Source organism: Calidris pugnax, unplaced genomic scaffold (genome assembly GCF_001431845.1).
Source record: "Calidris pugnax isolate Ruff unplaced genomic scaffold, ASM143184v1 scaffold9, whole genome shotgun sequence".
Taxonomy (NCBI): Eukaryota; Metazoa; Chordata; class Aves; order Charadriiformes; family Scolopacidae; genus Calidris; species Calidris pugnax.
In genome coordinates, this window is record NW_015090778.1 from 189,623 (window position 1) to 200,052 (window position 10,430).

The 10,430-nt window shown below is 59.3% G+C and overlaps 1 protein-coding gene across 1 annotated transcript in view; it reads right to left on the bottom strand.

Annotated features, from left to right (window-relative positions):
• Window positions 1-773: 773 nt before the first annotated feature.
• BAIAP2 (BAI1-associated protein 2) overlaps window positions 774-10,430 on the bottom strand; it is a 70,232-nt gene continuing 60,575 nt past the window's right edge. Inside the window, exons 15-17 of the mRNA XM_014949707.1 lie at window positions 9,819-9,917; window positions 8,363-8,397; window positions 774-2,244 (exon numbers count right to left, since the gene is read on the bottom strand). Coding sequence (XP_014805193.1) covers window positions 2,175-2,244; window positions 8,363-8,397; window positions 9,819-9,917 — 204 coding nt within the window. The 3' untranslated portion in view covers window positions 774-2,174. The remainder of the gene's footprint in view (window positions 2,245-8,362; window positions 8,398-9,818; window positions 9,918-10,430) is intronic.

Genomic DNA, 10,430 nt, shown 5'->3' on the forward strand with positions numbered 1-10,430 from the left:
GCAGGGGGCTTCGCTCAGCATTGCTGGGGGGTTCTCACCCCCTCTCCCCAGACGCCCCCCCCACATTCCCCCCACGCACCCAGGGCGGTGGGATGCTGGTCCTGCGCCCCCCCTCAACCCCCCCAGCAGCCGGGTTTGGTCTATGGCGCCGCAGGTCCCTGCCTCTGGAGGGCAGCATGAGGACAGAGCTGTGTCTTGGATATTTTTTTTAATAGAAAGGCTATTATTACATTGTCTATTTTATCAATACGGGTCATAATTGCTGTATTTTTTATCAGTGCTGATTTCCATACAGCTCCCAGCATGTGTGTCAAATATCATCGGGCCAATAATAAAGTTTTTAAAATATCTTAAGCCGTTTCTTGCCCAGATCATTGCCCAGCACATCGGCCTCTGCCGGCATCGGCCCGGGGCTGGGACCAGGGATGCTCCGGGGCCAGGCCGATGCCTCCAGCCAAGGAAAACACTGGGGGTGGGAGAGGTGGGGGTGATTTTATTGCTCATAAATTACTTTTACTCATAAAAAATTATTTCAGGTTACATCTTGCAGGTGCCACCAAGCCAGGAGGTGCAGTGAAACCCCGGGGGCTGGCTGGAGCCTGGGGTGGCAGCCCAGGGATCCTGGCAGGGGGCTGCAGCCCCTGGGAATGGGCTGGAAGAGGACAACGCTGGTCCGGTGGCTGAGGGGAACCCCAGGCCTGCCCCCTGCCCTGGGCTATGACCCCCCTCCAGCCCTCTCCCACCCCGCAGCAGAGCCCTTCCCCTCGCCCCTGTCCTCTCTGGATCCCCCCATCCGTCTGCTCCAGCCCAGGAGAGGAAGAAGAGCACATCGAGTAGAGACTCCCAGCCCTTGCCCAAGCCAGAGCCCGGGCGATGGCAGAAGAAGCCAGAAAAGGTTTTTTTTTTCCTGCAAAAACTGTCAGAGGAGCCACAGCAGCGACGAGCATCTGACTTTTGGAAAGAGTCCTGCCTGCACTGAGACCCACCGGCAGCGACCCACGCGCCCAGGGCTCTGTACTCAGCAAAACATCCCCTGCCCGGGCCACAGTGCACCAGTGATTAAACTGTGCAAAAAATGACAAATACAAAGGAAAAGGCAAAACCTCCCAGAGCTCACAGCCGCTCGCCCGCAGGAGAGGCAGTTCCTGCCTGGAAAAACCCCTTCTCCCTGTTCCCGGAGCCGGGAAGCGACTGGCAGCAGCGGGAACTGGCTCACTCGGGGGCACACACACCGGCAATAAGCTTAGCAAATGTATATATATATATGTGTGTGTAAGTATATTTATCTCTATCTCTATCTCTCTCTCTCATGCAGCCCTAGTAATACAGGAAGAGCAAGCAGCCAAGCAAGAGGTCTGGATGGGAGAGCCTGTCTGAGGGGAGTTCCCCCCCAGCCTTCAACCGCCGGGCACCCCGCGGCCCCAGGCACCCCAAGGCACGCTTAAACAGAGCCCTCGCCTCCAAAAGTGGTTTTTCTAGCTTATATTTTACAGCAGTACCATAATACCCTACTATATACAGCGACCCGGCGCTGCAGGAGCTCTGGGAGTGGCGCCGTCCCCGTCCCCGCGGGGGCTGCACCCCACTGTCATCACCCCACTGCCTCCAGCCCGGGGTGGGTGACTGGGGTCTCGCAGGAGCCTGGGAGCTCCTTATGGCTCCCAACACCCCCATCGTGGCTCGTGTGGGGGATCTGGACTACCCTGTCTGTCCCAGGGGTCCCTCCTCACCGGGCAGAGGGGAGCGGGGGGAGCGTCTCCCCTCTGCCATTGCCCTCCGCCCTGTGCCAGCCCAAAGCACGGCTCTGGAGAGCTATTTTCCAGCCGAGACTGTTCTCCCAACCCTGGCGAGCTGCTGCGAAGACCTAGAAGCAATCCCAGCTACGGGACACGCTGGGAGGGTGCAGGGGGCTGCCATCCCCCTAGTTCTGCGCAGGCAAAGGGGACAGGCTGTGGGGCAGCGGTGTCATCCTCTGCCACCGAGGGCCGGGGGGGACAAGCTGGGTGTAGAGAGGAGAGAACGAGGGCACTAGCTTTAGCCTTTGGCTTTCAAAGTAGCAGGATTAAATAAACTCCGCCTAAAAATTGGAAGTCCTGGAAAAAGCTGGACATGCAGCGGCGAGGAGGAGGCAGCGGCGAGCGCCGCGCGGCACAGCGGGCACCGGGGGTCCCGGATCAGCTGATGAGCGGGGCCGAGCGGTCGTTGGTCACCGTTGGCTTCAGCTGGACGTTGGCAAAGGGGTTTCTGCGGAGAAAGAGGAAGGCAGAGTTCAGCAGGAGGGATGGTGGCAGCTGGGGGGGGGCAAAGCTGCGAGGACGGGGCCACTGGCACGGCGAGGGGTGACCTGGCGAGACCCCCGAGAAGCTTTTGCTGCAGAGCTGGGCACGCTTCGAGGCTGAGCCCAAGCCTAAGCAGGGCCACCAGTGAACCCGGAGCCACCAGTCCTGGCCCCTCCACCCGCCCTGGGTCCAGCAGCATTTGGGAAAGGGGGGGGTGAAGCTGGAAATGCTCTGCCCTGCGCAGCCCTTGGGCCGAGCTGTCCCTCGCTCCTCCGTGTCTTTCTCACGTAAAGCCGTGGTAGATCTGAGATGGGCCACCATGTAGGATGTTCTCCCACCTCAATCTCCAGCAGGCCTAAAGCTGGGGCTGCCAAAGGGGGGATGCTGAGGCTGGAGAAGCTGCTCCATCCCCCCTGCGCAGCCCTTGGGCCGAGCTGTCCCTCGCTCCTCCGTGTCTTTCTCACGTAAAGCCGTGGTAGATCTGAGATGGGCCACCATGTAGGATGTTCTCCCACCTCAATCTCCAGCAGGCCTAAAGCTGGGGCTGCCAAAGGGGGGATGCTGAGGCTGGAGAAGCTGCTCCATCCCCCCCAGGCTGGGTTTGAGTCGTTCCCATGTGCAGGAGCACCCCAAGATCGCCCGACTCTGCACCATGCTGCTGTGGGGGAGCAGAGGGCTATGGCTCCTGGGTCCCCCCTTGGCTAAGAGCAGAGCTTGCAACCCCATGTTGGCTGGGAATCCTTTTAAGAAGCTAAATATCCAAGAGGCAGAGCACGGGGAGAAGAAGGGCACCCAGAGGAGCTCACAAGCCCGAGCACAGCCTGGCTCCCAGCACACCAGCGCAGCCCAGGGCTGACCCCCATCTTTTACCTACCTGGGGTGTCCCCAGCGCTGTCCCACTGCCACCAGCGCTTTCCGTGGCCAGCCCATTGCTGTGCACGGCATCTGTGCAGCCCTAGGCACGCACAGGTCCTGCAGCCAGGACCAGTGGGGGGACCACCCTTACCTGCCCCAAGGAGGTCCCCTCTGTCCCCTGCTGGCAGGAGGTATCACCCAGGGGGTGCAGGCAGGCAGCCACGGGGGTTCTGTTGGCAGCCCATGGTGCACAGCCACCCTGGGCTACCCGGAGCCACTGGGTCCAAGCCTGCAGTGGGCTCAGTGGCCAAGGGCCGCCTATGGCAGCGCTTTCCATGGCCAGCCCATTGCAGCCCTGGGCATGCACAGGTCCTGCAGCCAGGATTGGGGGGGACCACCCTTACCTGCCCCAAGGAGGTCCCCTCTGTCCCCTCCTGGCAGGAGGTATCACCCAGGGGGTGCAGCAGGCAGCCACGGGGGTTCTGTTGGCAGCCCATGGTGCACAGCCACCCTGGGCTACCCGGAGCCACTGGGTCCAAGCCTGCAGTGGGCTCAGTGGCCAAGGGAGCTGCAGAGTCCCCCACCCTGCAGCCTGGTGCACCCCCTGTCCCTCCTGCCTGCAGCCCCCCCCGCCACACTCCCTGCCTGCAGCCAGCCCTTCCTCTGCCCCAGCCCTCCCCAGGGACCTGCAGGAACCCTCTCCTTTCTGCAAACGGAGGCAATGGCCGTGTCCCTGTGGCTGTGAGCCCCGCGTGGCCCCAGTGCTGCCACATCCCCACACATTGTGTCCCCTGGGCCACCAGCAGGTCTCCCCCTGTCCCCCTGGCAGGTATACCCCTGCCATTCCCAGACATGGGTGCCCATAAATCATTAGCAAGACAAATATGACCATGGGGTTAATCCACTTCAGGAACAGCCCTGGTTACCAGCTACCTCTGCCTGGACGTGGCCAGATTTGGGACATCCCCGGCCACCTCCCATGGGGCAGGAGGAAGGGGCTCAGTCCCCCTCCCCGCCCCCCCGGGAAGGGCACTCGCTGCCTCCCCAAGCCCCTCTCCCCTGCCATCCCTCACCTCTCCACGTGCGCTTTCCTCAAAAGATAAATAGCTTTTGCTTAAAAATAGGGTAATTAATTTCCCACCTAATTAATGCAGATTCTTAGATCACTTTTCCTCCCAGGATGCCAAAACAGATTCTCAGGACTGGAGGGAGAGGAAAGGTTGCTTTGATGAGTCACCGGGGGTTATTATTTAACTATTTTTTTTGTTCTGGCAGAGGAGAGCCGTTGGGACGGGAGCCCACAGCTCCGGCAGCCGCGGGAAAACCAGCTCACGGATCAAAGAGAAACAGGGAAAGGGCTCTCCTGGGGCTCTGCGACACCAGCGACGGGGGGTCTCGGCTCCATCCCTGCCCTGAGGCCCACCCCCGAGGCTGGGGTCGGGACATGTCCCCCAGGGTGGTCTACAATCAAAAGAAGCTGCTCAAAAAACTTGTCATTAGTGTGGCTCTGCCCTGTCCCGCAGGAGAGGGCTGGGGACGGCGCCGCAGCGACGAGGCACTTGGTGGGACCCCCGGCGACCTACAACCGAAGAGGCTGGTTATGGGGAGCAGGGGGAGCGGCAGCAGCGGGGGGAGCAGCTCAGTGTCCCATGGGAAGCGTGGGATTCCCCCCCTGGCGTGCTGGCAGAGCGAGGAGCCGTGCGGATGCAGCGCAGGTAGAGCCAGGGCTCCCGCCACCGGGATGGGGACAAGCGGTGAGCGAGGGGGAAGGGGGGGGACACCACGCTCGGCCGGGTTGCAGGGGGTGAAGCAGAGCGGTGGCACCGTCCCCGCGCAGCCCCCGCGGCCGTCACCCCAGCACCAGCACACCCAGGGCTCGGCCGTCCCCCCCGAGACCGGCAACTTACTAACTACGGGCAGGGGGGCACCTCAAAACCTGGCCACTTCAACATCGGGGCTGCAAGGGAAAGAGAAGGCAGGTTGGAGGACACCGGGGACGCTCTCCGGCCCCTTGATGGGAACAGAAGGTGTTTGGTTAAGGAGAGGGAAGGGGGCTACCAGCCGGCGGCCACCCCCCGGCCCGAGAGCCCCCCACACAGCACCTCCGGGTAGAGGAAGCAGGAGGAAAAAAAGAAGAAAAAAGGAGGAAAAGTGGTGTTTATTGAGTTGCTGGTGCTGCCCGCCGGCTCCCTGCGAGGAGGGGAAGGAAGGGCACGGCCAGCTGGGGCAATGGGAGCCACCTGCGGAGAGGAGAGGCCGGGCATGGCGGGGGCTACGGAAGGGAAGGGGGGTGGTTTCCTTCCCCCCACCCTGGCCGTGGCCACATTCCCACCGCCGCCGAGCCGGGGAAGCGCAGCCTTGCCGTGCAGCAAGCGGTGGCGGCAGCAGCATCCCCCCCCCCGGGATGCTCAGGGAGGAGGGATGGGGCCCTTAAACAGTTTTCGCTGCTCCCACTCAGCAAAGCTGTTTAAAAACCCCCCAGCTGGCTAATGCCGAGGGGATGGAGATGGGGAAAAAAAAGAATAAAAAATAAAAAATAAAAAAAGGCTGCATGGCAACATGCAATGGGCGATGCAGGCGGTGACGGGCAGCACGCAGGCACGGCAGCCAAAAAAGACACCGAGGCCCAGCTCAATGCAATAAATAAAACTTTTATTCAAACAATAACTCAGTACAGGGCACATTTCTCTCTGGCTTTTAAAAAAGGTGTTTGTTTTTTTTTCCAGCGCTTTACAATCTCCATACAGGCCTTGCTAGGCTGGGATTCTTTGTTTTGTTTTGTTTTTCTTCCCCTTTCTACGTTCAGTCACTCAGCATGAAATATCCTGGGTTAAAAATCTTTAGCAAAATCAGGACATCGATGCAGGAGGGTCTTGTTACAATATGCCCAGAGGCGAGTATATAAAACAAAAACTTGTCCGTGTGTGTGTGTGTGTGTGTCTGTATTGCCAGCAATGTCCTAGTAAACAGGCAATGTTAAGAGGTTCTAAAAATCACATCAGAAAAAGAAAGCGTGTACAGCTCTGCGGTGGAGACGGCCACGGGCACTGGAAGGGCTACGGCCGGGCTCGGCTGAGGGAACGGGACCCCCAGCACCGACCCAGCCCGGGGTGGGAGACCCCCGGGTGCTGCCGAGCCCCCGGCACAGCACGGGGAGGGTGCCTCGTCAAGCCCGGTTTAGGGACGCGAGAGCATCCTCGGGTGGCTCCGCACCAGCCCCCCAGCACTAACATGAGGTAACAATACCTTGCTACAAAAAATATATATATATATATATTTATAAAACAACCAGGAATAACCCTTCCAGGGGGGCTGCCGGCTGCACCCCACGGCCGGCGGGACCCCAGCCGAGAAGCAGCCCTTTCCCCAGCCTGGGGAGGGGGGTGAGGGGGGGGAGCTTGGCACCATCTGCTTCGCCCAAAGCCACCGGGGCGGGTGTTTGGGTGGAAGCGGATCAGGGCCAAGGGGGAGGCGTGGGGATGCTGCCCCCCCTGCCCCTTATCCCCCCTGGGAACGGCATCCCGGGCGCGGGCATCCCGGATGCTCGGTAACAGTACGGACACCAGAGGCCATGCATATTTTGTTCCAGTCTGGGAGTTTTTTGTCCAGGCTCGTGCGAGGCGGCCGGCGTGCAGCCCCGGAGGAGGGAGAGCGCATCGCTAACATTCACACAGGAGTACAAAAAAAAAACTGGGTCCCACTAAAGTGTAAAAAACTGCATCCAGGCTGCTTCAAAGCGAGCACAGACCGATGGGCAGTTTCTGCTCTGAAAAGGCTTCAGAAACAAGGGCACTGTGAACACCGGGGAAGGGGTGGAGAAGCACCATGGTTTCCTTGAAGATCACAAGAGTTGAAAATCCAAAAGAAGTAGAGAAAGAGAAACGAAGGGGGAAGGAAAGAAATAAAAAAAAAAAAAAAAAAAAAATTGGGTGGAAGCGGATCAGGGCCAAGGGGGAGGCGTGGGGATGCTGCCCCCCCTGCCCCTTATCCCCCCTGGGAACGGCATCCCGGGCGCGGGCATCCCGGATGCTCGGTAACAGTACGGACACCAGAGGCCATGCATATTTTGTTCCAGTCTGGGAGTTTTTTGTCCAGGCTCGTGCGAGGCGGCCGGCGTGCAGCCCCGGAGGAGGGAGAGCGCATCGCTAACATTCACACAGGAGTACAAAAAAAAAACTGGGTCCCACTAAAGTGTAAAAAACTGCATCCAGGCTGCTTCAAAGCGAGCACAGACCGATGGGCAGTTTCTGCTCTGAAAAGGCTTCAGAAACAAGGGCACTGTGAACACCGGGGAAGGGGTGGAGAAGCACCATGGTTTCCTTGAAGATCACAAGAGTTGAAAATCCAAAAGAAGTAGAGAAAGAGAAACGAAGGGGGAAGGAAAGAAATAAAAAAAAAAAAAAAAAAAAAAAAAAGAAAAGAGGGGTGTAGAGGGGGAAAGAAGCAGAAAGCTCTTCCAAGCAGCAAGGGGCCGCCGCTAGCCAAGGTGTCCTCACACCGTTGATACCAAACTGCCACTGCCGCTGCGGAACAAAGCACAGGAGACTGCCAGAGTGGCCGGGATTGGGGGCACACGCCGTGGGGCAGCACCGTGCCCAGGACCCCCAGCCCCCCAGCACGATGCAACGGGAACCGGCGGCAGCAATCCCCCCCCAACCATGGAGCAGGGTGCTGAGCTTGACCCCTGCCCAGCACCGCATCGCTCACAGCCCGTGTTTTGGGGTTATCACCCCCCAAGAGCGAAACGGGGTGGCTCCAAAGCAGTGGAAATCAACCCCTGCCCAGCACCACATCGCTCACAGCCCATGTTTTGGGGTTATCACCCCCCAAGAGCGTAACGGGGTGGCTCCAAGGCAGTGGAAATAGGGATGGAGGAGCTGCTGGGTGGGAGAAGGTGGTGGGAAAGACCCCCAGAGCACACACTCGTTGTGGCCTCGCTGCCCGGGTGCAAGCCCGGAGGAGGTCGGGGAGTTGTGACTCTCTCCAGAGATGCACAAGCCCCAGCAGGGTGTGAGGTTGGGGACACAGGGGCTGGCCCTGGGACCTGCCCTCCCTGGGAGATGCTGGGTCTCACACATGAGACCCCACACCACGTCTCATCCCAGCCACCGCCTGTCCCCTGGGGAGCCCGCGCAGGGACCCCCTCGGGGACACGGCACCACGGCTTCACCCAGAGCCAACACCAACAGTTTGCTTTCAGGTAACGTGACAGGAAGGTGAAATCTTACCTGCTGACGGACCTCGACCCGTAGTCATCGAGACCCTGCGGAGAGGAGGGGAGGAAGCACGGTGAGGGGTGAGGGGACACGGGCTGTGCCACCCTCAGGTGCCACTGGAGGGTCACACGAACAGACCAAAGTGCATCGGGACCCAGGGACATGCCGGGGCCAAGAGCCGATGCATTTGGAGAGGAAAGGGAGATATGGAGATGGTTTAAATGGGATTTAGACAGCAGAGAGTAAAGTTGCACCACTCTCTTGGGAGTAGGACTTTATTCTGGTGAGACAAGGGGAAGCGACGGCCGGGAGAGCCCCGGTCTGCTCTGCCCAGCCCCACCGTGGTGCAGAGCTCCAGCCACTATTGAGACACTCAGAAAGGGATCGAACAGGTCTGAGAGACACCAGTGAAATGTTCTGTGGAAAGAGGTGCTTGTCTGTGTTAACTCCCACCAGAAACCCACAGGGTTTTGAACCATTTTCTCCTTTAGTTGATATTGAACGGCCTTTGCAGTGGGGAAGGACTCTGCAGTGGTCCAAGGAGCAGACAGGGAACAGGCTCAAAGGATGCCCCTTGAGGATGTCACTCCCTGGGGGTGAGGACCTGCCCTGGGATACGGCCACGGAGCAGCTCTGCTCTCTATGAAAACACAGGACCACTCAAAGAAGGACCAGGAGTCACTGATGTCTGAGCTGGCCACACACCAGGGATCAGAGACCCATGTTCCCACCATCCCAGGAAGGCTCCCAACCACTAAACCCCAAATCCTGAAGCAAATCCTGCTGGGAAAACCCAGCAAATGTCAAGCAGGGCTGCACTTGTCCCATCCCCTGCAGAGACAGCCAGACCCTGGCAGGAGCTGCCACCTCTCTGGAGCTCCTTGCCAAGGGTTCAGGTGCTCCGTGGCCACTGCTCTCCCTCCTCATCCTCTCCCAGCACATGCTGAGTGCTCCAGGGAAGCCAACATGGCTCATCCCACCATGCCAGCAGCTCCTGGGCTAAGCTGATCTCATCCACACATGCATCCTCCCCAGTTCAGTATCTGAGAAGCCCTGAGCTCGTTTTGGACAACCGCTGGAGTGGGGAGCCCTGGCCAGGGTCTGCCCCAGCCCTGCTTACCCCAGTGTCCCCACGGGACCGTCACCGGCTTGAATTGGCCAGAGAAAACGCTTCCAGCTGCCTGTGAACAGCCTGTTTCTGGTGGGAGGCTCCCATGGAGTCAGCAAGTGTTGTCCTTTGGGGGTTTACGGTGCCGTTTTGTGCCATTGGCTCCCCGTGCCTTACCCGTTGTGCCAAACTGGCCGCTCCTCCCTGTCCTGCTGCCTCCCTGTATCCCCGGTCCCTTCTCCCCGGGAGGGATGCTCAGCAGGAGATGGGTCCCCGGGGCAAGGCACGTGGGTTCCTCAGGCAAAACCAGCCAAACTGTCCGTAAATCCCAAGGGAAACATTGTCTGCGTTTGGACTTACAGCGGTCGACCTAGTGTAAGGCTTGTAGTGAGCGGAGGGTGGTTGGCAGAGGCCACTGGCATAGTCTTTAATGGCACAGCCATAGGGCATTAGGTAGTCCTACAAACAACGGAGAGAGGTTGGAGAGCAGCCCTCCTTCCCTGCCGCGTGGGCTGCACCACGAGAACGCGCTTCATAGAATCATCTAGGTTGGAAGGGGTCTTCAAGATCATCTAGTCCAACCATCAACTCAACTCTGACAAAAAACCATCACTCAACCATGTCCCCCAGCACCAGGTCTACCCATCTTTTGAACACCTCCAGGGATGGTGCCTCAACCCCTTCCCTGGGCAGCCCATTCCAAGGCTTAAGAACCCTTTCAGTGTAAAAATTTTTCCTAATATCCAACCTGAACCTCCCCTGGTGCAACTTGAGGCCATTTCCTCTTGTCCCATCACCTGTGACTTGGGAGAAGAGACCGACCCCCCCTGGCTACACCCTCCTTTCAGGGAGTTGGAGAGAGTGAGGAGGTCTCCCCTCAGCCTCCTTTTCTCCAGGCTGAACACCCCCAGCTCCCTCAGCAGCTCCTCCTTGTTCTCCAGACCCCTCACCAGCTCCGTTGCCCTTCTCTGG